The following is a 27,603-nucleotide window of genomic DNA, read 5'->3' as shown; positions in this document are numbered from 1 at the left end:
TATCTTTGTTTTTCTGTAATGTATCTCTTCTCCAAGATTTTTCTCTTGATCTTTTGCTTTGAGCAGTCTAGGAGTGAGTGTGTGTGTGTGTGCATACATCTGTGTGTGTGTGTGCATGTGTGCGTGTGTGTGTTGGCAGTAGTATTTATCCTACTTGGTACTGGTTATTATTTAAAATATTACTCCTAATCTGTTCTCTCTTCTCTTTCTGGAAGTCCAATTATAAATATGTTATACCATTTGATAATGGCGCATAGCTCTTGGATACTTAATTCTGTTTTTTATTTTGTCTTGTTTTCACTCTTCTTTCTCTTTGTATTTCAGCATGGGTAATTCCTACTAATAGACCTACAGGTTCTTCCCTCCTGCTAAGCTATTAGTGCAAAACTCAAGTTAATTTCATTGGAAGTTGGACCGGGTTTGAGCCTTACTGTTGCTCTAGTTACCATCAGGGCACGTACCACAAGCTTCATATCCCTCTGGGGGTGGGGATCTGCATGCCAGGTTTTCCCCTAGTGCCTGCTCCACTCTCAACTTTAAGTCATCCCCTCTCCTGTTGTGCCTCAGGCTGTGGCCTTCTCAGTCATCCCTGCCACTCTCCTGGCATCGCTCCATACCGAGCATGTCTTCCTGTTCCTTCACCACTGGTTGAGATATTTTGCCTTTTCCATTAAACAGGATTTCAACAGTGCCCTAAGAGTGATAATGTTTGTTGTTCGTCTTCTCAGAGATTAAAGCTTTTGTTTCATATTAGAGAAAGAAGACAAAAAGATCCAGGCAAAACGTTTTGCCCCTAGTGTAGTGGCTACTCTTCCCCTCTCCCAGTTGTGTACCACAGCGAGACCTTTTCAGGAGCTTCTGAGCACCCCATGGGATTCATGGAGGAAAAAAATCTACAAGAGAACATAGGCTCACCCTGTGTTACTGCAGCACCCAGGAGTTTCACACAGTTCTGTCAGTGTACACCTTGCCTCCAGCAATTCACCTATCACCCTAGCTTAACTCTTACCATCTGTGTCTTGCCTAATGCTCAAATGTCATCTCTCCTTACAGTATCTTTGACTCTGGAGTATCTGGGCCAGTTGGTTGCCATGAAATCTCACTATGAACTTTCTGTATATCCAAGTTTTTTTAATTGTGAGGCTGGGAGTGACTGTTTCCAGATTTCTGTATAATCAAATAAAAAAGTACTTGTTTTTTGACCTGAACTGTAAGACTTAGAGATTTGGTCCTAGCTCTATTTTGAACTATCTTGGACAAGTAATAACCCTTAACTCAGTTTCCTCATCTCTACCTTGCAATGACACAGGCTAATTGAGAACTAAATGAGACAATATACACATGAAGGTGCTATGGAATCTATAAAGCATTATACCAAAGTGGAATTATTATCTAAGCCTGACAGCATCACTTTCACTTAGCAAAAACTCTAATGGTGAGTTTAGCAACTGCTCAGCAGAGAGAACACCTGGCATATCATTTAGTATGGTAGTAGTCAAACAGTTGCTAAACTAAGAAGTTTTAAAACTTGATTATATATTCTAGTTTTTTTTCTACAAGAAGCTAAGGGGGATAAATAGATTCTCCTGTTCTTTATAAACAGACTTAAGACTCAAAAACAAATGGGACTAGAACCCTAAAGCTGTCATCAAGGAGTGGAATAGAGGCTACCTGCATTCTTTATACAGTTAAATAGGTTACTTGAGAAGGAATAAGCAAATAAAATTAATTGGAGAATAACTCACTCAAGTTTGTGTGCTTTCTTCCCTATCCTACAATAGTTCTGTGGTATGCAAAATTTTTCTTTTTCTTTTTTTTTCTAGAGACAGAGTCTTGCTCTGTCACCCAGGCTGGAGTGCAGTGGTGCGATCTCGGCTCACTGCAACCTCCACCTCTTGGGTTCAAGCGATTCATCTGCCTCAGCCTGCTGAGTAGCTGGGATTACAGGCACACGCCACCACGCCCAGCTAATTTTCGTATTTTTAGCAGAGATGGGGTTTCACCATGTTGGCCAGGCTGGTCTTGAACTCCTGACCTCAGGTGATCCGCCTGCCCTGGCATCCCAAAGTGCTGGGATTACAGGTGTGAGCCACTGTACCCCGCCTGGTATGTAGAATTTTCTAACAAATAGTTTAGTGCTTCTCTCACAGGAAAGCATGTTTAATTGATTAATGAAAGTACACAAAGTACAGAGAAATAAGTCATGTTTAATGCTTCTAGCCTGGTAAAATTAAAATTAAACATAATAATCTCTCTGTATTTTACTTTTTAAAAACTGATTCGAGGGGGTTTTCTCTTTGTTTGAATCCCCCCTCCCTCTGTCTCTGTCGGAGGGAGCTGTTTTCTCCTTCCTGCCTTCCTTCTTCTTGGCTACTCAATTTCGCTCCTTAAAACGACTCAAAAAAAAAAAAAAAAACTGATTCGAAATGTGTTACATATTAATGGGGTACATGTGAATATTTGTTACATTCATAGAATGCCTAATGATCAAGGTCAGGGTGTTTGGGGCATCTATTACCTTGAGTATTTATCCTTTCTATTTGCTGGGAACATTTCAAGTCCTCTTTTGTAGCTACTCTGAAATATACTCCATCTGCAGTGTTGCTAACTATAGTCACCCTTCTCTCCTATCAAATACAGGGGTATATTTATTGTATCTAAGTGTATGTTTTTACCCACGAATCAACCTCTCTTCATCCCGTCTCCCACCCACACACCCTTCTCAGCCTCTGCTATCATTCTATTCTCTATCTCCGTAAGACCAATTTTTTTAGGTCCCACATATGAGTGAGACCATGCAGTATCTATCTTTCTGTGCCTGGCTTATTTCACTTAACACAATAACCTCCAGTTCCAACCATGTTCATATTTAGCTTTAATTTTAAATAACCGTTAAGCAAATTTCCATAATCTGATTTTTGTGTATTTGAAATAGACTCGTCTCTTCAAATACTAATTTTGAATGGAAATATTTGTTAGGAATAGGTGTAGATTCTACGGTGGCACGGAAAATTCCAAAGGAAGCTACAGATTGACTATGTATAAAATATGTGTTTTAAAGAATGAAGTTGAAGAAAGGTTCAACTTACTAGTGGAGGCATCATGCCCTTGCTTGAAGGGGGGATGACAACTCGAAGATCTGGTTTTCTACTGTTCATTCCAAGATTACCACCACCTGGTGGAGGGGGAGACTTTGTAGGCATAACTTTGCCTAAACTATTTGCACCAGTAGCTCCAATCAAATTTGGAGAGGCTCTTGAGTTTACAAATCCATTCCCTAGGGGGAAAAATATCATTCAATAATGTGAGAAGAGTTATTAAAATACTTTGGCACAAACAAATCAAGTTTTCCCCAGTCTGAGTTGCAAATAAATTTTATAACAAAACTCACTACAGGTTTGAGTATCCCTTGTCTGAAATGCTTGGGACCAGAAGTGTTTCTGATTTTGGAATACTTGTATTACATACTTATTGGCTGAGCATCCCTAAACCCGAAAATCCAAAATCCTCCAATTAACACTTCTTCTGAGAATCACGTCAGTGCTCAAAATGTTTCAGATTTTAGAGCATTTTGTATTTGGGATACTCAACCTGTGGTAACTAATGAAGTACCTTTGGATATCTTAAAAATAAGCAAAGGAAGACAAGCAAAGTCTGAAATACATATAAAGCTTAAGATGAATGATACTTGTACAGCATTACTGCTTGGACTTGCTGAAAGAGATTTAACACACAACACATTTCTGGCCAGGTGCAGTGGCTCACGCCTGTAATCCCAGCACTTCGGTATGCCGAGGAGGGTGAATCACTTGAGGTTAGGTGTTTGAGACCAGCTTGGCCAACATGCTGAAACCCCGTCTCTACTAATAATACAAAAATTAGCTGGACATGGTGGCGCACGCCTGTGATCCCAGCTACTCGGGAGGCTGAGGCAGGAGAATCGCTTGAACCCGGGAGACAGAGGTTGCCGTGAGCTGAGATCATGCCCCTGCACTACAGCCTGGGTGACAGCGTGAAACTGTGTCTCAAAGAAACAAACAAGCAAAAGACCACATTTCTAAGAGGGCATCTCATACTCGGGACTAAAATAATGGAGGTATTATAGAAAAATGTCTAAGACCAGCCTATTTATTCACTCTTGTGAGAGCAAAGGCACTGCTACCACTAAGTTCTGAGTAGTGAACTAGGTATCAGAGCAACTTCTTAACTGCAGCTTATTCAGCACTCATTTCTAATGCCCCGTTTTCACCAAGTACTTCTTCCTTATGGCTCTACTTCTACTGGTTCTGTTTCTTCAGCTTCAATGAGGTCCTTATTAAATATTTCTGATTTATCTCACTTTAATCATCTTATTCCTAAACTTTCCCTAACAGAACCTTCCATCTCTCTTAATGGAATGAGGAAAAACGCACATTGTGATATATGCTCTATGTATATAATACTTTTGAGTACCAGTTGAGATATAAAATAAATATGAAACCATCCTGTTTTCATGAATACCGTAGTCAGTCATTCTACTTCTTCCCATGTATAGCAACCACATGGACTGGGTGGGGCTGACTCTGTGCAACCCTTCCTCCAACCCCCAGATGAACTTAGTGATAGGCATTTGACTCAGGTCATTCTCGCTCACCAGTGACTGGGGTAATGACCAATCAGAACCCGGGTAAAACAACTGTTCCATGATTATCAGGGAGGCTCCCACATTCCCCAAACTGTGCCTGAGGAAGCATTTTATTTTTATTTATTTATTTTTGAGACGGAGTCTTGCCCTGTTGCCCAGGCTGGAGTGCAGTGGCGCGATCTCAGCTCACTGCAAGCTCCGCCTCCCATGTTCACACCATTCTCCTGCCTCAGCCTCCTGAGTAGCTGGGACTACAGGCGCCCGCCACCACGCCCGGCTAATTTTTTGTGTTTTTAGCAGAGACGGGGTTTCACCATGTTAGCCAGGATGGTCTTGATCTCCTGACCTCGTGATCTGCCCACCTCGGCCTCTCAAAGTGCTGGGATTACAGGCATGAGCCAACGTGTCCGGCCAGCATTTTATTAAGTCATTTTGAGACTCAGAAGAAGGCCGGAATGAGGAAAAAGCTGATACAAAAAGGAGAGCAGCAAACAAATGATGCAAAATCCCTGATTAAACCATGCTTGTAGTCTGTACCACTTCTGAATCTTTCGGTTACATATAATACATCCCCTATACAAGTTAAGCCTGAGGTAGTTTTCTGTTAGTTGCAACTGATAGTATCCTAATAGAAACAGCTATTATTCACCAGCTTGCAGTCCAACAGCAGAGATAATGACACAAATAAAAAGCAGATAAGTAACCAGTGTACAGAAACATATAATGTGCATTTATAAAACAGAGACTACAGTGTGGTATTTCAATTTCAAAGTAAATCACAAATAAAGCAGGGAAGAATAAAAGAATGAGTGTTTATTACAAAGCTGGCAAAGAATAAAATATTCAGAATAGTGAACCAGAGGTTCCTGATGAGCCAAACAGGCCTCTTAAGTTCTCCGGGTAGGACTCAGCATTCACATGTCATTAAGACTAGCAACTGTCTAAAATTGGAAAACATAGAAGTACCTTTACTATTTGGAAATTTAAAAAATTCAAATATCTATTACGTATACAGTACTGTGCCCCTGGGAGGGTATATGTAGAGAAACCATAAAAAGCCTACAGGTCTTCAAGTAGCTTTTCATCTAGTTAGCAAGAGCAGGCATATCACATAGGCATGAATATACCAAAACTATACTCACAATATGGGCAAACTAGAGGTAACCACACAAAATTTACAAGGAAATAGAAAGCACTGATACCAAATCTATCGGCTTAATTAGGAAAGCCTTTGTGGGATTAACGACTGAGCAGTCTGAAATGAGAGAAGAACAGAAGAAAAGAGAAGGCAGGCATTATGGATAAATGGGAGAAAAATACATTAAAGCACGAATGAACAAGGTGTGAGTGAGGAATGGCAGAGCAGATAAGCCTGGATAATCCACAGCTTCAGGGACCATCAGAAGGAAAGAATAGCTGTATTTGTTCTGCTCCTTTCATTCTAGTATAAAGCCAAAAAGAAAACTTCAGAATTCATGAAAAATAAGCAGATACTAGGTGTTACAAATACACCCACACACCCACACACCCCTGTATTAATACACATGCAAGAACTAACAAAAACTGAGTGTCTGCTGTGTGCTTAACACTGGTCTAAAATTTGTCCTAATAATCTCATCCTGACAAGACTGCATTCTGAGACGTAAAATGGTTTGCCCCTGGGTCAGATGTGGTAGCTGATGCCTGTAATCCCAGAACTTCGGGAGGCTGAGGTGGGCAGATTGCTTAAGCCCAGTTCAAAACCAGCCTGGGCAACATGGTGAAACCCCGTCTCTACAAAAAAAAAAAAAAAAAAAAAAATTAATAGGACATGGTGGTGTGCACCTGTAGTCCCAGCTACTCCTGAGGCTGAGGTGAGCCCAGGAGGCAGAGGTTGCAGTGAGCCAAGACCACGCCACCATATTCCAGCCTAGGTGACAGAATTAATCCAATCAAACAAAGACAAATTAAAAAAAAAATCAAAAAACAAAAATGAACAAAGCCTCCAAAAAATTTGAGATTATGCTAAACAGCCAAACCTAAGAATAAGTGGTGTTCTTGAGGAAGAAGAGCAATCTAAAAGTCTGGAAAACATATTTGAGAAAATAATTGAGGAAAACTTCCCTGGCCTCACTAGAGATCTAGAAATCCAAAAACAAAAAGCTCAAAGACGACCTGGGAAATTCATTGCAAAAAGATCGTCACCCAGGCACACAGTAATCAGGTTATCTAAAGTGAAGACAAAGGGAAGAATCTTAAGAGCTGAGAGGCAAAGGCATCAGGTAACCAACAAAGGAAAACTTAGCAGATTAACAGCAGATTTCTCTCCAGAAACCCTACAAGCCAGAAGAGATTGGGGTCCTATCTTTAGCTTCCTCAAACAAAATAATTGTCAGTCAAGAGTTCTGTACCCAGCAAAACTAAGCTTCATGAATGAAGAAGAGAGAGTCTTTTTCAGACAAACAAATGCTGAGAGAATTCACCACTACTAAGCGAGCACAACCAAGAAATGCGAAAAGGACTTCTAAATCTTGAAACAAAACCTGAAAATACACCCTCCTTAAATCATAAATCTCACAGGGCCCATAAAACAATAGCACAATGAAAAAAAAAGTATTCAGGCAACAACACAATGATTAATAAAATAGTACCTCACATCTCAATATTAACATTGAATATAAATGACCTAAACGTTCCACTTAAAAGATACAGAATGGCAGAATGGTTAAAAATCCACCAAGTATCTGCTGTCTTCAAGACACTCACCTAACACATAAGGACTCACATAAAGGGGTGGAAAAATACACTAGAAAATCTAGAGGAGATGGATAAATTCCTGGAAATATACAACCTGCCTAGGTTAAATCAGGAAGAAATAAAAACTCTGCATGGACCAATAACAAGTAGCGAGACTGAAACAGTAATTTTAAAAACTGCCAACAAAAAAAAAGTCCAAGACCAGATGAATTCAGAGCTGAATTCTATCAAGCATTCAAAGAAGAACTGGTGCCAATCTTATTAAACCATTCCAAATGACAGAGTAAGAGAGAATCCTTCCTAAATCATTCTATGAAGCCAGTATCACCCTAATACCAAAACCAGGAAAGGATGTACCAAAGTAAACTACAGACCAATACCCATGATGAGCACAGGTGCAGAAATCCTCAACAAAATAACAGGTGACCGAATCCAACAGCATATCAAAAGATAATACACCATGATCAAGTGGGTTTCATACTAGGGATGCAGGGATGGTTTAACATACACAAGTCAATAAGCAAAACTGGCACACAAGGGGCATATCTTAAAGTAATAAAAGCCATCTATGACATCTTTACTGGATTCAGTAAAGTTTCAGGACACAAAATCAATGTACACAAATCAACAGCACTGCTATACGCCAACAATGACCAAGCTGAGAATCAAATCAAGAACTCAATCCTTTTTGCAACAGGTGCAAAAAAAATAAAATACTTAGGAACATAACTAACCAAGGAGGTGAAAAATTTCTACAAGGAAAACTATGAACCACTGCTGAAAGAAATCACAGATGACACAAACAAATGGAAACACATCTCATGCTCACGGATGGGTAGAATCAATATTGTGAAAATGGCCATACTGCCAAAAACAATCTACAAATTCAATGCAATTCCCATCAAAATACCACCATCATTCTTCATAGAACTAGGGGGAAAAAATCCTAAAATTCATATAGAACCAAAAGAGCCTGCATACCCAAAGCAAGACTAAGCAAAAAGAACAAATCTGGAGGCATCACATTATTTCCATTTCAAACTATACTACAAGACTACAGTTACCAGAAAAGCAAGGTACTGGCATAAATACAGGCACACAGACCAATGGAACAGAATAGAAAACCCAGAAATAAAGCCAAATACTTACAGCCAACCGATCTTCAACAAAGCAAACAAAAACATAAAGTGGGGAAAAGACACCCTATTCAACAAATGGTGCTGGCATAATAGGCAAGCCACATGTAGAAGAAAGAAACTGGATCCTCATTTCTCATCTTACACAAAAATCAATTCAAGATGAATCAAAGACTTAAATCTAAGACCTGAAATCACAAAAATTCTGGAACACTGGAAAAACTCTTCTAGACATTGGCTTAGACAAAGGGTTCATGATCAAGAACCCAAAAGCAAATATGACAAAGACAAAAATAAATAGATGGGACCTAATTAAACTAAAAACCTTCTGCACAGCAAAATAATCAGCAGACAACCCACAGAGTGGGAGAAAATCTTCGCAAACTATGCATCTGACAAGGGACTAATATCCAGAATCTACAAGGAACTCAAATCAGCAAGAAAAAAACAAATAATCCCATCAAAAGCGGGCAAAGGCCATGAATAGATAATTCTCGAAAGTAGATATACAAATTGCCAAAAGATATATGAAAAATGCTCAACATCACTAATTGTCAGTGAAATGCAAATCAAAATCACAATGAGACACCACCTTACTCCGGCAAGAATAGCCATATTTAAAAAATCAAAAAATAATACATGTTGGCATGGATATGGTGAAAAGCAAACACTTATACACTGCTGGTGGGAATGTAAACTAGTATAACCACTAAAGAAAACAGTAGAGAGATTGCTTAAAGAACTAAAAGTAGAACTACAGTTTGATCTAGCAATCCCACTACTGGGTCAGAGGAAAAGAAGTCAGTATATGAAAAAGACATTTGCGCACACATGTTCATAGCAGCACATTTTGCAATTGCGAAAATATGGAACCAGCCTAAATGCCCATCAACCAACAAGTGGACACAGGAAACGTAATATATATATATATATATGTACACCATGGAATACTACTCAGCCATAAAAGGGAACAAAATAATGGCATTTGCAGCAACCTGGATGGAACTGGAGACCACTATTCTAAGAGAAGTAACTCAGGAGTGGAAAATCAAACATCACATGTTTTCACTTATAAGTGGGAGCTAAGCTATGAGGATGCAAAGGCATAAGAACGATACAATGGACTTTGGGGACTCAAGGAGGAAGGCTGGGAGGGGGGTGAGCCATAAAAGACTACATATTGGGTACAGTGTACACTGCTCTGGTGAACTCCAAAATCACCACTAAAGAATTTTTCCATGCAACAAAACACCACTTGTTCCACCGAAACTATTGAAATAATTTTTTTTTTTTTAAATAAAAGGCCCAGGCATGGTGGCTCGCAACTGTAATCCCAGCACTTTGGGAGGCCGAGACGGGTGGATCACCTGAGGTCAGGAGTTGGAGACCAGCCTGGCCAACATGGCGAAACCCCACTAAAAAAAAAATGCTAAATTAACAAGGCATGGTGGTGCATGTCTGTAATGCTGGCTACTAGGGAGGCTGACGCAGGAGAATTGCCTGAGCCGCAGAGGTGGAGGCTTCAGTGAGCCGAGATTGTGCCACTGTACTCCAGCCAGGGCAACAGAGTGAGATCCTGTCTCAAAACAAACAAAAGAATTTCTGAGTTCCAGATGATTAGTGTGGTTTTTACTTCCTTACCCTCACCCAATTCCTCCTGTTTCCTCTAAAACGTTTACCAAGTGACCCACTCAGTTTTAATTCATATGTATGATCTAATTTTGCTGTGGGGACTGGTATTTCAGTTAACCTCATGAGGTTATTTCCTGCGTTCTGCTTTCATTATCTTGAAGGGGTATGAATTAAACCCTTTCCACACCCCATAGAGTAATTTCCTGCATCCTGTTAAGCTTCAGAAAGCAGTGCAGTTTAAAAAACAACCACTTCACCAGGCGATCCTGTCGAGTACAGATCATATATGAGTTGGACAGAGGTAATTGCTAAGCCAGACATTTGAAGAATTAAAAATGTTTATTAAATAAATTTATTCAAAAATAGGAAGGTTAAATAGAAACTTCATTTTGCGTAACAGTATGAGAATGTCAGATTAATATTTTTTTAATATAGAATGGCATGAATACGTGTTCTGATTCTGATATTATTTAGAAGATTCTTCTTTACTTGATTTATACTCAAATCTGAAGGAGAAAGTAGAATTTCCTCTCAAAGACAAAAAATGATGTAAATATATAATTCAGAGCCACACATCACCAAGAAGCACAAATACTATTTTCCCACGTGCAGTCTATGGTGCTTTAGATAGATATGACACGATGGTAACTCATGAGAACCAAATTTCAAGAGTAAGAGAGGACTTGAAAGCACAGTATTTCTTGGTGTAAAGTCAGGAGTCAGTAGCAGATGATGATTAAAGGATGATGTAAGTGTTTGGTAACTTGCCAGGCTGAAGCTAAGAGAATATCCTATGCACGACTTGTTATTTTGTAGAGTGCAGTGATATATACCCTAATATATACCTTCTTACCTCCAGCTCAATTTTTATTACAAAAATGAAGATATTTTTCAGATAGACTTTTGAGGTAAATACTTTCAGTATATAACTCATCTCGCCACAGTTTACAAACCTAGGAACTGCAGTATCTACACTAAATGAATAAATCCAATTTAATGTTGTTAAAATATGTTTCCAGTTTTAAAGGTAATTTACTATCCTAATACAAATGTGAAAAAATGCTCTTGAGCAAACCGCATACCCATGCCTTCAGAAACTAACGGAACTTGATCTCAATTACAGTCCTACAGCTATAAGATAGGTCAGTCAATTCCATCAGTCTGGCTCATATTTCAAAATATAAATCACATCAGCTGAAATAATGCATTCAAGTAGCTGGCAAGTACTGTGTCCTTAGATACTACTCTTCTAGGGTTAAACTGCAGACAATGATGTCATTAATATTTCACTATGAATTCATTTCAGAAGTCCAACTGATGTGCAAACTTCAAAGGATTCTGAAAAACTCATCCAAAGCAAAGTTCAATCATATTTGGCAAAATTTTCATAAAATTTGACATTCAGCTGATTATTCAATTAAAAAAATACATTCTAACAGTTATAAAATTATGTCATTTGTACAAAGAACTGCTTGAGGTTTCTGAAAGTAGAAAAGATCACAGGGCTGGTTCGAAGGCAGTGAGTTATCTCAACTTATCAAACTCCTTGTTCCACTCTTTCCCCCTTCTCACTACTGCACTTGACTAGTCTAAAATAAAATAAAATAATAAATAAAGATCACAGGTTTTGAAATAATTGAAAGCATGTGTACTTGATTCAATGAAATGTCTTGTAAGATGGACAACATGGATCCTGTCCAATAAAAATTTATAACAAAAATAGGCAATGCTCATGGGGTCTGCTTCTTTTCTGTCTGAATACTGTATTCCCCATCTCTATCCTACGTGGGCAGCCCCCAAAAGGCAACGTATCTTCTTCTCTTTCAGAAACTTCAGCATCTTCATGAAGCATGAATGCTGAAGCACATACAACTTCAACTATCACCTCCATGTGAATGACTGAAAACTCGGTTTCTGCTTTGTCTTTCCTAATTTCCAGTCCATATTCAAATAATCTGGTGGCCACTTTCACCCAGACATGCTGCTGTCATCTCAACTCAGCTTGTTCTAAAGACTTCTACCTCTGCTGTCCTCCGCCATCCCATCCCCTGCTTCAGAGCAATCAAGCTTTCTTCATGATATCTTTCACCTCTTCCATCTCTTCTTTTTAACTGCCAGTGTGCCTGCTACAATGCAAACCCTTACTTTACCTTCATTTAACCCCAAATAATTCCAAGAGCATCTTGAGCCTTTCTATGTCTAGTACCATATGTGTTTTTTCTCTTTCTCAACATGTTTTTAAAAAGTGAAGTTGCTGGATAGCTAAGACTTTATTTTATGCTTGATATTTTAAAGTGTGCCCAAAGTAAAAAGTCCCCAAAGTCATTTGAACTATAGTATAAACCCAGTATTAAATATAAACTCCCCGTAGAGAAATACACCTAGTAAATCATAATCAAATAAGCAAATTACCTCTATGAAAGATCTATACAAATTACAATATGTACAAAGCTGCCAAGTTTTATTTGCACAGATGACAATGGAAAACAAGTTATAAGTAAAAAATAAAGAAATATTCTAATTTACTACAATAAAGATGTTATGACTGTAGAGGTAACTGTATTAATACAGCATCACCAAAACTAGAAAAAGAGTGAAGAACACTTATAGTCCCCACCATCTTAAAGTAAGTATTATAATCTCTTTGGATTTTTCCCTTTTTGTTTTCCATGCTCATATTTTTTGCTCGTTTTAAATCACAACTAAAAAGAAATTCAGTTGAAATTTCATTTACTTCATTTTCATATTGCTAAATATGTTGATTTCTTCCTATTATTCATTACTACAAATAAAGTTGCAATGAAGCTTTGCTTATTCTAACTTACCTCTTCAGGAGAGATTCCCAAAAATGGGATTAGTGGGCTTGGAGGTATAAACATTTTTATGACAACTAAAACATCTCGCCAAAACCTTTCCAGAAAGATTGTTACTAATTTACAATGCCACAAAAGCATGCATGAGATCATCAGTTTCACCATGCCTTCATTAGCACTGAATAGCACAATAAAAAGTGCTAATAGTTGGGAATTAGTAAGTAAGAGTAGTATTTTATTTTTTTGTCATTTTAATTTGAATTTCATGAATACTACCAATGATGAACAACCTTTTCAGTTTTTAAAATACTAGTTAGGTTTCTTTTTTGAATTGTGTATTTTGGCACAATTAAATGCCCATTACTAAACATTCCCCTATCTGTTGCTTGGATTTTATCTTACTTTTTTCCTCTGGAGAATAAGGAATACGTATTATCTCACGTAAAAAGAGTGGGGGAAGAGTGGTCCCAGACTCAGCTGCTTCAGCAGCTCAACACTGAGGGCCACCAGCTTTTCACTTCATCAACCTTGGCATTTTGACCTGTCATCTTAAACTGACTTGTCTCATGATCTTAAGATGGGTGCTGAGTTCCAGCTGCCACATGCAGACAACAATGTCCAAAGACTCAAAGGCTACCTCTAGTTTGTGCATGAATGTGAGTGTTGAGTGTCTATAAATTTTCTCTCTGGATTTTGGAATAGTATAAATACCACAAAATGTACGTTATTTTCTCTTATAATTTAAAAAGTGCCTTTATATTTGTTGTTATAGTTCCTTTATTATTATATCTAGTGTATTCTTTTATTTTCAAACCTGTTTTCTTGCTAATATAACACATCAACAGAAAATGTACAAAACAAAAACGTATAGGTTAAGGATTTATCATAAAGTGAAGATCCATGTAACCACCATTCAGATTAAGAATACTGCCAGAACCCCAGAAGTTTCCATAATTGGGTCCCCTAAAATATTCCCAGAGTCTCACCTACCCAAAGTAACCACTATTGTGAATTTTACAGTAATTTCTTGGTTTTTCTTTATGGCTCTGCCATCTATCTACACAAGCATCCCAAATACTATAGTTTTTTTGGCCTGCTTTTCAAACGTTATATAGTTAGAATCTTGAGTATGTATCTATCTTCTTTAATTCATAATGTTTGGTGACATTCATCCATGTTGAGAACTGCTGTGATTTCATTTTCACTGCAGTATAATATTCTTTCATATGAATGTACTCTTATATTTATCCATTCTACTGTTGAAAAAGATCTGTACTATTTCTAGATACTGACTTTAACATACTGTTGTACACACTCTTTTACATATCTCTTGGTACTCGTGATGCACAAATGCGTTTCTCCACAGTACGTAAGGATGGGTGAAAATGCTGCCACAGAATACAGGTATCTGCAGCTTAGGCAGATAATGCCAAGTGGTTGCAACAACTTGTACTCCCACTACCAGTGTATGAGTTTGTGCTTTTTCATAGCTTTGTCAATATTTGGTATACCATCTATTTCATCTTAGCAATTCTGGTGGGTGTGCAGTGTTCTCTCTTTGTGGTTTAATTTTGCATTTCCATGACTACTGAGACTGAGCATTTCTTCACATTTATCAGACATTTCTTTTGTGAAGTGACGTGTTCTCATGCACATTTTCAAAAGTCGAGTTTTCTTTTTCTTACTGATTTGTAGGTATTCTTAAAAAAAAAAAACACCTCTCTATTGATTGTATACATACTATATATATTCTCCCATTCTGTCTTGCCTTTTTACTCTCTTTACAGTGCTTTTGATTCACAAAGTTTCCAATTTTAACACAAGCAAATCAATCAGTCTTTCCATTAGGCTTTCTTTGGTTTCTTATTTAACAAGTCTTTGCCTTTCCTGAGTTTGTTCACTGCTTTAAAAGTCTCAAGGATGCCTCTTCTTTCAACAGTACATGGGTCTGAAGTATTCCAACTTTAGGAAAGCAGGCAGAAGATGCAACAAAAATTAAAATATGAACAAGGCAAATGGAAGACTCATCTATAAACAAATTACGTATTTGAAAATGACAATATTGGTAAAAATGATATGGTTTAAAGGTAACGCAAAACTATCTGGAACTGACCTATCACGAGTTTCTAAACTGGAGCTGATACAGTAAGTTATGACACATATACAGATAAAACGTATTTAAAACAAGTAGAATTTGCAATCCATGCTTATAATACAGAATAAACATTCTTTTCCAGTAGACAACACAGACAAAAATTGAGCACATGCTGGCCTATAACAAAGTATCAGCAAGTTTCAGAGAATTTAATCATACAGAGGTAAGTTCTCTGGTAACAAAACAATCTGGCTAGAAAATAATATCTAAAAGATAACTGGAAAATCTCCATGTATTTGAAATTAAGAAATATAATTCTAAATAACTCACAAGTTAGGTTAAAGAAAAAGATATAATGGAAATTAGAAAATATTTTGAATTGAATATTAGTGAAAACATTCCATTTTATTAGTCTTTTAAATAATCAGTATTTGTTTTGTTAATTCAATTTATGTTTTTCTATTTCAGTATCAATACTTGTATTTTTATGACCACTGAAACATCTTGCCAAAACCTTTCCAGAAAGATTGTTACTGATTTACAATACCACAAAAGCACATATGAGATCATCTGTTTCACCATGCCTGAAATAGAAAATTTTCTATTTTCTATTTCAATGCTTGTATCTTTGTTATTTGGTTCTACCGACTTTAGGTTTAATTTGCTGTCCTTTTCTGACTTTCTGAGAAGGAGGTTTAGCTCACTATCTCCCAGTCTTTTGTTCATAAAGGTTTAAATTCCTCATAAAGCACAGCATTATCTGTACTCCACGTAGAGTTTTATAGGCCTTCCCAATTTGTGGCTTGTTTTTTTGTTGTTAGTTTTGGAAAATTCTCAGTGATTATCTCTTCAAATACTGCTTCTGCCCAATTTTCTCTGACTTTGCTTCCTGGGACTTCAATTTAATGTATGCCAGTCCTTTTTATTGCATGCTCTGGGTCTTCTTTTTAATTTTCCATCCCTCTGTGTCTCCAAAATTCTGGATAATTTTCTTCTATCTTATCTTTTAGTTTCTTAATTCCTGTATTTGCTTTGTCCGATCTGTTTTTAAGCCCATCTGTTAAGTTCTTAACATTACGGGTTTTTTTTGTTCTAAAATTTCCATTTTGTTATAAATTTCAGTTCTCTGCTAAAATTCTCAGTCTTTTTTTTTTTTTTTTAAATACCCTTGAACACAGTAAACACTGTTATATTAAAGTCAAATTCTGGAGTTCCCAGGAGGCTGATTCCGTTGTTTGTTTATTTCTTCAAGTTTTCATTTGCTTTATTTGTGTGTGTGCCTAGTTCAGCTTATGTGCCAAGTTAGAAATAATAAGGTCTGAGATGGTGTTTTATTTAATTAATTAATTTATTTATTTATTTTTGAGACAGAGTTTCGCTCTTGTCGCACAGGCTGGAGTGCAGTGGCATGATCTCGGCTCACTGCAACCTCCGCCTCCTGGGCTTAAGCGATTCTCCTGCCTCAGCCTCCTGAGTAGCTGGGATTACAGGCACTTGCCACAACGTCCGGGTAATTTTTGTATTTTTAGTAGAGATGGGGTTTTGCCATGTGGGCCAGGCTTATTTTATTCTTCCAGAGACTATTTGCTTTTCCAGGCATTCTGGAACCCCTAGATCTAATTTCTAATCACTACAATCTAATTTTAACAAACTTTTGGGATGCCAAGGCAGGCAGATCACCAGGTCGGGAGATCGAGACCATCTTGGCTAACACGGTGAAACTCCGTCTCTACTAAAAATACAAAAAAATTAGCCCGGCGTGGTGGCGGGCACCTGTAGTCCCAGCTACTCGGGAGGCTGAGGCAGGAGAATGGTGTGAACCCGGGAGGCAAAGCTTGCAGTGAGCGGAGATGGCGCCACTGCACTCCAGCCTGGGCGACAAGAGTGAGACTCCATCTCAAAAAAAAAAAAAAACAAACAAACTGTATGATGCATATATAAGATGTCACTACTGAGAAGAACTGTTTATCTCTGGTTTACTTTACTTCTAGAGTCCAGCCTTTTGGGATGTCAACCCAATATGAGAGAAGCATATTAGGCTCTCACAATTCTTGGTGGGCCCTGAACTTATTATTTTGTTGAGGGAATCAAAAACATATGTGAAAAGGGACGCAAAAACAGTATGTAGGCATACAAACAACTGAAACAAGAGCTGAAAAAAAACCATAAATATTTGGAAATATACATACAAGAGTAGCAGCCCTAGTGTTTAACTGGTACAACCTTTATGTATTTTCCCACATTTAATTGTTTTCTGTTAAGTAAGACTCCACAATAGGTCTTATCTGTTTAATTCCATTAAAACATTTAATACTGTCACAGATATAATTAGGCATTTATTCCTACTTTGTCGTTAAATATTTTGTAACTTGTCTTAATAATATCTTTATTTATGTTTCTGTTTATTTCTTCCTCATCATTTTTATTAAGTCATTCAATCATCTCCATAATTTTTTTTTTTTTTTGAGAAGGAGTGTCACTCTATCGCCCAGGCTGGAGTGCAGTGATGCGTTCTCAGCTCACTGCAACCTCTGCCTCCCGGATTCAAGCAGTTCTCCTGCCTCAGCCTCCTGAATAGCTGGGACAACAGGTGCACACTGCCACGCCCAGCTAATTTTTTTTGTATATTAGTAGAGACAGGGTTTCACGGTGTTGCCCAGGCTGGTCACGAACTCTTGAGCTCAGGCAATCCGCCTGCCTCGTTCTGCCAAAGTGCTGGGATTACAGGTGTGAGCCACCACACCTGGCCAAGACAAATCTCTTAATTATCTTTCTATCTGTAGAAGTAGATAGACCCACCATTTCTTTTCATTCTAATCTCTCTGAAAACACTTCATGCTATTGTAAGATACAGTAGTTTGGTAACAGTCTAACTTTGGTAAGGAGAGAAGATAGAGAAAGTTTCTCCTTAAGAAATTATCTTGATGTATTAGTGAAAGTACCCTTTAGAAGGAAATTTCCCAGAAAGCTTTATTTCAGGAACATCATTCCTTTAATCTCATATAGGACAGATACCTACAAAACAAAAGAGGAGGGATTCACTCACCCACTGGGCTGCTCCCAGCTCCATTTGGCACTGTGAGGTCTGTGGTGCTCAACATCCCACCTTACAACGTTATGGAGAGAAGACAGAGGGCAGAGAATGAATATGAATTAGCTCTCTTTACCTGACTGAATGTGAACTGAATAGAGGTAACTCTCACTCTAATCCTAAAAAGACACAAAAATAAAAACTAGCTCAGTCTGAAGTTGGCATTAATATGTAATCTGATGTAGTTATTATATCTCATATATATGAGTTTACCTTTCAAGCTTGATGTCGCCTTCAATACCAAATAGTGGTATTACATCAATACCAAAATAGTACACACTGATAAAAATGGGGGCAGTGTGTAAGGAGTATGATTAAATCACTAAATTAAATCTAGGACTTAGGGGAGAGGAGACACTGCATTACGTAGACTAATACAATAAATGCAATGTAAATTCTGCTGAATTAATGAAGTAATTCAGGCAGGAGGAGATGTAAAAGATACTCTAACTCCAATCAGGTAGTCTATCACCCATATTTCTAACATGAATGGCTCACACTCTACTTTAAATCCTTGCTTCTGATATCTAACTAAATTTTCTGCCCGTCAAAGTATGGCTTTCCCATGAGAAGGAAAGCGTATAAACGGCAGGTTCTCAGTACTGTTCTACTTTGCATGACACAATGCTACACCCACAATTGATTTTCAAAAAAATACTTTAAAATGAGGCCAATTATGTAGCAGTGATTCTTGCTCATCAAAGCAATAAAATTAAGAATAGCAAAATAAGAAACTGCTTATGTTAGCAATGAGTTTTTTCACCCTCTTTATTAAAGAACCAGCATAATAGGTATCACTACATACCTGCATTGCCAGTACTTGGTGGTCTCTGAGGAGCTCCAGGAGACACATTTCTATGTAATGTGGTTTGAGGTGGAGAGAGCATGCTTGAATCTGTTAACGTTGAGCTGGCTGCCAAAGATGGGGACACCAGTGAACTCCCTGGGTTAGTGTAGGACAAAGCATTGGGGCTGGTCACTGGAACTGTGACAGACATTGAAAAGTTCTGAGGTGGCAAACCAGGCTGTAAATAAAGAAAAAGAAGGAAAAAACTGTTGGTTTCATATTCATCTACAAAGTAACTTTTGAACTTTAATTTGGCAAGGCAACTCAAGTTACTAAAAGTAGAGGACAGGGATAGGTTCTTAACCAATTTACACATTAAAGCTATTTTCTTTAGAATTATGTTTGAACATGAATATGACTGACATGAGCCTTTTCAATTTCAACTTTATATATTAATATATACTGTCTATATTCTATATTTCAAATATTCATAAAGACAAATTTAAGAGGATAAACCTGATAATCAAGTAGTGTTGTCATATTTAGACATTACAAAATATATCACTGTCACCAAGTAAGCATAAATTGGCACTTCAATGTAAACCTTAATAACATTACATTTCTACTGAGAGATCCCAAATATAATGGAAGGAGAAAAGTGTGTACACATATTATTAACTTAATATGTCAAATCTGATAAATCATAAATATTCCCCATTCTGATTTAATTGACTAACTTTCTAAAGGGCAAAACTAAGAAAAAAAAAAGTAATTATATATGTAACAATGCAATTTGAGTTTAATGAAAATGCAAAGAAATCTAATCTAAACAACAAAATTAACTACTAACCAAGCCAGTAGTAAGAGTAATAAAGTTTTTGGTATCTTCTTTAAATTGTATAAAGATTAAATTACAAATATTATAAATGCTAAACTTCCCTCCCTCCAAATTATTCCATACCCCCTTTTTTCTATTTTCTATTTTCATCTTGCATTTCCTCCACACACCATTTACAATATGCTTCTTAACCATGATAAATATATGTTGCTCTTTACAATTTAAAGTGGGAGAAAATAAAACAACTTTACTCTGCCCTCATTTTAAAAGAGTAACATACAAAAATAAGGTAACACTGCTAATTCAAAGTTGGAAGAATATATTTTATTGTACTTTATTCAATAGTAGTTTATTTCATGTAGAAAAATTATAATACATCAACAAATATAAAAACAGTGGGTATATGACAATTTTTTTCAAAAGTAAAACACTTTTATTTGTGCAATATCCTTGCAGCTTTAACATTAACTGCAAGGTCAACAACATCCCTTTATTTACTACTGTCTTGTTTTTAAGAATAATAATGGTATTTGCCCAAAAGTAACTCCTTAAGGCTATTTTTTTGTGAGCTGGCTTCTTATACAGGTTAAGCATCCCTAATCTGAAAATCCAAAATCCAAAACTTTCTGAGCACCAACATGATGCCATAGAGAATTCCAAACCTGATGTGTGGAAATGCAGGCATACAATACACAGTTTATTCAGTGTCTCCAAGGGGAAAAGGACCGTTCCAGTCTCCTATCAGCTTCAATATATCTTTTCTGTGCACACCCAGATTCCCTCACGGAAGCACATCCACAAAGGGTAATAAAATGGCACATGTGTAGGCTACACATGTTAACAGCAGGTTCCCCATGATGCTCCACATGGGGCCAAGACCTATGACATGGGTAGCTGAGACAGGGACATCTTTGCTTTCTGATGGTTCCATGTATACAAACTTTGTTTCATGTACAAAATTATGAAAAATATTGTATAAAACTTCCTTCAGTCCATGAGTATGTAAGGTATGTATGAAACATTAATAAATTTAATGTTTAGACTTGGGTCCCATCCCCAAGATATTATACATATGCAAATATTCCAAATTTTGAAAAAAATCCCAAATCTGAAACACTTCCTAGTCCCAAGCATTTCCAATAAGGGATACCCAACCTGTAGTATAGGACTACTCTGAAGAAATGATCCATCATGCATACTTTAGGGCACAGTTTTGAGAGAATTAACTCTGATGATAAAATAAATATCAGCATTGAAACTAATTTGTTCAAGGGTGGCTGACCTACATATACAGAATTAGGAAATTAGATCCAGAATAACTGTTTTAAGTAGCTCTTGCCAATGGAGCTTCCAGTGAGAATTCTTTGAAGAACTATCAAGTCTAGGAGCACGAGCTCAAAGAAAAATACTCTTTCACTATGGTTAGATGAATCAGTATACAGAAACTGTAAAGTCGCCATTTGTTTTGCAATCAGTTTAAGAACATTGTTGCCCTAAATTAAAATTAAGCCAAGCTGCTCTTCCTTAGTATCTACAGCAAAAGAAAAGAACAAAAGTTTGGTGGTATTGTTGCTAAGTGATTTGGGGACATTTACAAACCGCAAAGCAGTAAGCTTAGCTCTGCTATTATAGCAACTATACAAAATAATTGAAGATAATTTAGGAAAAAAACAAGTTTCGCAACAAACCTAACTACCTTACATTTTGCTTTCTCAAGATCTATTTAAGAACATACATGTTTTTAAGTCATGGGAGCAGAGGGAAAGTTTTATACATACTCTATATTATAAATCATAGAATTTTAGAGCTGGAAGATACCTTAAAAATCATGAGAGCCAACTCACTACAGATGGAGAAAGAATTCAAGATGTTTAGGTGCCCTATCCAAAGGTATTGGGGTAAGAAGTAGCAAAGTCTGCATCGGCATGTTTTCTCTTCACTTCTACATTTAAGATACTGAACATGTATAAGATTTCAGCAATTTTTACTTTGAAGTTTTATAAAAAATACTAATAAAATGCATTTCTTCCCTTCTACTTATTGTTGTCATCACCCACTATAAAAATAAGCAACAAGATGTTTGGTCAATCTCTTCATGCACGAGATAAAATCACAAACCATACTTTAGTACTCACTGCGATTTTATGATTCCGCATCATATTATCAAATTCCTCATTAATTTTTTTATATTTTTCTTCTGTATGTGGAGTTAGCACATATGAAGTATCAGGGTCTGGGCTGTCGCACCCTCTGTGTTCCTTCTTGTTCAGAGCCTAAATAATGAAGTTAACAAAAAGGATCAACAAATAAAAAGTAGAGGTAAAGTAAAAGTACTTACAGGGCCTCGTTTGAAAATAAAATCACTATCTTCATTTAGTTTGCTGAATCTGTCCTCCGAGAGTGGACTGTGCTCAAAGTAATCGTCAGCATCAGGGCTCTCACAACCATTAAGGCCTTTCTTTCTTAAAGTCTGAAATACAATTGGAAAATTCACACACAAATAATGCTAACTTGCCATGAGTTTTTCTGTAAAATTTATTAAGAGAGCACAGACGGAATGAATTGAATTATACAAGAGCCACTGAAACGGTTTCCAAATGATCCCAAATGTACTTACTTCTTCAAATAAGATAAACATTAGATATAAGTAAAATTAATTCTCCCATTGTACGTTAAGAGAAAAGGAATATTTGTTTGGATTCTTCCTTTCTAAACTTCTCAAAATACTAAATGACTCACTGTTCTCACAGTTAAAACTCAAATCTGATTAAAGCCTGATCAATTTATCTGATATAACCAATGCATGAAAGAACTAAAACAGAAATCTATAAAAATGATGCTTTGAGAAGTTATCGTACCTTTATAAATTGAACATTTCAGCAACTTCACATACTCTTCCTTTCTGCCTATCGGAGTTTTTATCCTACTCAACAGAAAGAATCAGCACAATATCCCAATAATTTCATTCCTATTATTCACTTTCCTGTATAACTTTGAAATATAACAAACTTGATAATTATTTGTCTGCAATGACTCTTTCCTATGTAGAATGTACAAATTATTAGTGACTTTACATATTTTTAAAATTTGCACTGAAAAGTTATTCAGAGTGTATTTCATGGTTTGATTTAATCCACTGATTTGACTTTCTGGAGAACTGTCTTTTCTTTTTTTTTTCTTTTTTCAGACAGAGTCTCGTTCTGTCGCCCAGGATGGAGTGGCAAGCTCCGCCTCCCGGGTTCATGCCATTCTCCTGCCTCAGCCTCCCGAGTAGCTGGGACTACAGGCGCCCGCCACCACACCTGGCTAATTATTTTTGTATTTTTAGTAGCGACAGGGTTTCACCATGTTAGCTAGGATGGTCTGGATCTCCTGACCTCGTGATCCACCCGCCTCGGCCTCCCAAAGTGCTGGGATTACAGGTGTGAGCCACTGTGCCCAGCCCTTTCTGGAGAATATTCTTGAGTGCCATTAAAATATCTTCTGGATTATACTGACTTTTTTTTTTTTTCTTAGTATAATGCAAAAAACAGTTGGTTTTCTGATTTTTATTTTTAACTTAAAGTCATCATGAAATAACTTGTCCAGTACTTAAAAGAATAAATTAAAAACCATGAGCTTGAAGATATATGGAATATTCCTTTACTTTCAGAATGTCTTCTTTCTTTCTTTCTTCTTTTTTTAAAAATCCTGCTGGGTCTTATTTTAAAGTAGAGTTACAGGGTTCAACACTGAAATGGCTGAGACTTCTTGATTTTCTGACCAACTGCAGAGAAGGATTAGGAAGTTAAAATTTCTAAGTAAGCCTAACTAACAGAGCTTAATTAGGAAACAAAGCTTGATCACTGAACTAGTCCCAGAGAAGTTCATCAATAAACGATTAAATTAGATCTAAAGATGTTTTTGATTATTTCACAACAGATCTTAGTATCCTTTAAAATATGATTAGCAATAATTATGGATGTTTATTTTACTCCTTTTTTCTTGAATGAAGTAGAACATAAATACAGTACATTAAGATTCAAGAATTTTTTTGTTTCTCCAAAGTCAAATTATTTTTAAAATTCACTTTATTCAATTTGATTTTTAAAAATTTTCCATGAAGAATCATAAACAATCATTAGTACAGATACGTTAGCTTATTAAATTACTTGGCATGTGCATATGGCAAACACGGCATCTATTTCTCCAACATTTTCTCCATGGTACTAGGCTCTATGAGCCTAAGTAATCACATGGACTTTTATGTGTGCTTGGCCGTAAAAGGTCCCGTTGTTGGGAGCACTAAAGGATAAAGGCATTTATCCTCCCCCAACCATGGTAGCAAGTTTACTTGCCAAATCTTTCCAAGTAGCTATGAGCAGTGAAAATGTAGACACTCAGAACACTGGAACACATTGAACTCTTAAAACCTACACAGCACTAGAAACAGAACAAATATAGTAGGTGCCTACACACAGATCTTATCATAAAGTTGTTGATTTATTCTAGTCCTAAATCTCTGATATTTCCCCTCAATTTTCATCTATTTTAAGACTAGTTAATTAGTCTTGCTCTTCTTAGTAAGCTGTAATGCTTATCACTGAAATTTTCACAAATGGCAATCACCAAGTATGTATCTCTTTGACCACATTTTAATTGCCAGAGAAAAAAGACGACAGCTTTTGTTCAACAATTACATGCAATTTTTATTCTACAAGAGTAGGGTTAACTCTACTTGTATTTATGAGGAAGGAAAGTGCTCTGCTATCTCCAGCTCTGCAAGCCTTCACTTCAGATGGGGTTTCTGTCACCACGAGAGAATTTAAGAGGCTCTATCAGCTTTGTAGATAATAAGCTAATGTACCTCTGTTTGACAGGCAACTTGTGTCTCCTTATCACTAAACCATGAAGAGTTGTTTTGAGGACTCAACTACCATAAAAAGACTTTTTCTGTCTTCACATTACCAAATAGCACAACAGTAGAAGTTTCTCCTGTGCCACTGGTATTAACAAGTGGAATGCCGTAATCTATTAAGAAGGCCAGGCAAGGTACATACGATCCTGGCCAGCTTCAGTTTTCTCACACACAAGTTAGCCACAGTAAAGACACTTGCTCAATGAGGAAAACACAGTGTGAAACGTCACCACTATGAGAGATCTGCTTATTCCTCATAAAGAAAAAGTAGAAAAATGCATCAGAAGTGCTAGCACTGAGTACTCTCTATAGCTATTACTAGTCATTATAATCCATTCTAAAGTAAATAGAACTTCAAAGATACTTTACTCCTTGTAAATAACATGATTGAGTTTTTCAATGCCATTCCGACAAACTTAAGGAGAAAACTCAATTGTGCCAAAATAATTTCAAATTTCAACGGTGTGTACCCATTTAAGTTGACTTATCCCAGTTGCTTTTCTTTAAGAAATGTATTCTAAAACATACATTACAGGCTGCTATAAAGATCAACATTAATGAGTAATTATTAATCAATTTAAGCCGATTTGATACACCCTGTTCTGTACATGTTCCAAACTAATTTAAAGGTCTCAATTGGCAATATTACTTAAATAAAATCCTAAAATTAACACACCTATATTTTTCATCAGCACAAGTCTATAGAAGACAGTAATTTTATTTTTGGAGGGTCAGTTAAGCACTTGTTAGAAACAATCATTTTTCTATTTATGTCCATTTTTTCTATTTATGTCACAACAAAGTTAAATTCCATTATTATTTTAACAGTTTTTTTTGACTTGGGCCAATTCAGGTACTTTCTGCACATTGTCATTTATGGTACCAAATGCAAGATTTAAGTAATAAACTTAGCTAATATTTACCTTTCAACACTAGTTATGTAAGGATAGTGAAATATTTTTAAATGAAACCCAAAAACCTAAATATCTTTAAAAACTCTGTATTGTTTAAAGCACATTCCAAGTTATCTGATTCTATGGGGTTTGTACCTTGGTTTTTGAGCTATTTTCCAACTCTGTAAACACAAGATAATTTGTAGAAAACTGAGAGTAATGCAAATAATTTGTGTTTGTAGATGTGCAAATAAATTCCGTCTGGTGGAAGTTCAATTGACTTCTTCCCTCCACTGTGGAAGAGCCAGTTTTTTGTATTTATGAAGCAAATTCATTTGGCCTTCTTGGTGGACTTATATATTTGTCTGATCTTTCAATTTACAAAGGCAGCATTTTTTTCAGGCTCCCTCACTAATTAATTACTTAAAATTTTTGACTAATGTTCACTTGATATCTGTCTGAGAGTCATAATCACCTTTATAAAAAACTATGTTACGGCCGGGTGCGGTGGCTCACGCCTGTAATCCCAGTACTGTGGGAGGCCGAGGCAGGCGTATCACGAGGTCAGGAGATTGAGACCACCCTGGCTAACACGGTGAAACCCCGTCTCTACTAAAAATACAAAAACAAAGTTAGCTGGGCATGGTGGCGGGCACCTGTAGTCTCAGCTACTCGGGAGGCTGAGGCAGGAGAATGGCGTAAACCCAGGAGGCAGAGCTTGCAGTGAGCTGAGATCATGCCACTGCACTCCAGCCTGGGCGACAGAGCAAGACTCTGTCATAAATAAATAAATAAATAAATACATACATACATACATACATACATACATACACCAAAAAACAAAAAACAAAACTATTTTACCACTTACGAGTGTGAAACCACCCAACTCACTGATTTCAGATCTAAACTCAGCAAGAGATTCCTAGTAACCCTCGATAGAACTTATTATTGGAGCAAGTATTGGTTTTTAAAAGGAAGTAGTATGCTGTTCTTTAAAATTTTCTAAAAATATTTGATTAATCTGTATTAATTTGTTATAATATCAAGTATCAAGGAAATATGACAAGACAGGGCCTGTGGCCTTTCAATACTCATCTTCAAAATCTTCTTGTGATAATTCATAAATTGTTATTTATATTGCAGCATTAAGAATGTTAACTGTCTAAAACAGCAAATCCCACAACCTTCCTTTCTGTCGGAAGCTACTAAGATCTAAAATGAAATTCAAGCTGGTGGAGGAAGAGAGGAGGGCATACTGCCTAAAAATATTTCCAGGGAAAAGGAATCCCTACATCATATCCACACTATTTCTGTGTTGTAAATGCCCAAATCAAACTTAAAAGAGAAGGTTTTGCTTTGTTGTCTAGCATTAATTAAACCAGTTTTACCTAAAAGAAGAACTTTAAAAGCCTTTTTTTCTTTGCTGATCTTTATTATTATTATTATTATTATTATACTTTAAGCTCTGGGATACATGTGCAGAACGTGCAGGTTTGTTACATAGGTATATATGTGCCATGGTGGCTTGCTGCACCTATCAACCCGTCACCTACATTACGTACTTCTCCTACCACTAGCCCTAGACTAGCTCCCCACTCCCTGACAAGCCCCAGTGAGTGATGTTCCGCTCCGTGTCCATGTGTTGTCATTGTTCAACTCCCACTTACGAGTGAGAACATGCGGTGTTTAGTTTTCTGTTTTTGTGTTAGTTTGCTGAGAATGATGGTTTCCAGTGTCAACCATGTCCTTGCAAAGGACATGAACTCATTCTTTTTTTATGGCTGCATAGTATTCCATGGTGTATATGTGCCACATTTTCTTTATCCAGTCTATCATTGATGGGCATTTGGGTTGATTCCAAGTCTTTGCTATTGTGAACAGTGCCGCAGTAAACATATGTGTGCATGTGTCCTTACAGTAGAATGATTTATAATCCTTTGGGTATATACTCAGTAATGGCATTACTGGGTCAAATGGTATTTCTAGTTCTAGATCCTTGAGGAATCACCACACTGTCTTCCACCATGGTTGAACTAATTTACACTCCCACCAGCAGTATAA

General features: G+C 36.8%; 1 protein-coding gene across 26 annotated transcripts in view; it reads right to left on the bottom strand.

The window, feature by feature from the left end:
* The window catches only part of MEF2A (myocyte enhancer factor 2A), a 151,509-nt gene that overhangs the window by 23,403 nt on the left and 100,503 nt on the right, over positions 1-27,603 (bottom strand). For 13 of the 26 annotated variants that reach the window (XM_054450768.2, XM_054450767.2, XM_054450773.2 and 10 more), the window contains 4 exons: positions 22,091-22,222; positions 18,933-19,152; positions 18,083-18,142; positions 3,090-3,277 (listed from right to left, as the gene is read on the bottom strand). In XM_054450768.2, coding sequence (XP_054306743.1) covers positions 3,090-3,277; positions 18,083-18,142; positions 18,933-19,152; positions 22,091-22,222 — 600 coding nt within the window. Of the gene's footprint in view, positions 1-3,089; positions 3,278-18,082; positions 18,143-18,932; positions 19,153-21,887; positions 22,026-22,090; positions 22,223-27,603 lie in introns of all 26 variants that reach the window. The other 13 variants (XM_054450766.2, XM_063653030.1, XM_063653032.1 and 10 more) reach the window with 2 other exon arrangements.

The sequence above is a fragment of the Pongo pygmaeus genome, chromosome 16, assembly GCF_028885625.2.
Source record: "Pongo pygmaeus isolate AG05252 chromosome 16, NHGRI_mPonPyg2-v2.0_pri, whole genome shotgun sequence".
NCBI classification, from domain to species: Eukaryota; Metazoa; Chordata; class Mammalia; order Primates; family Hominidae; genus Pongo; species Pongo pygmaeus.
Note: the sequence above shows the minus strand (reverse complement) of the source record. Positions and strands in the feature narration are given on the sequence as shown.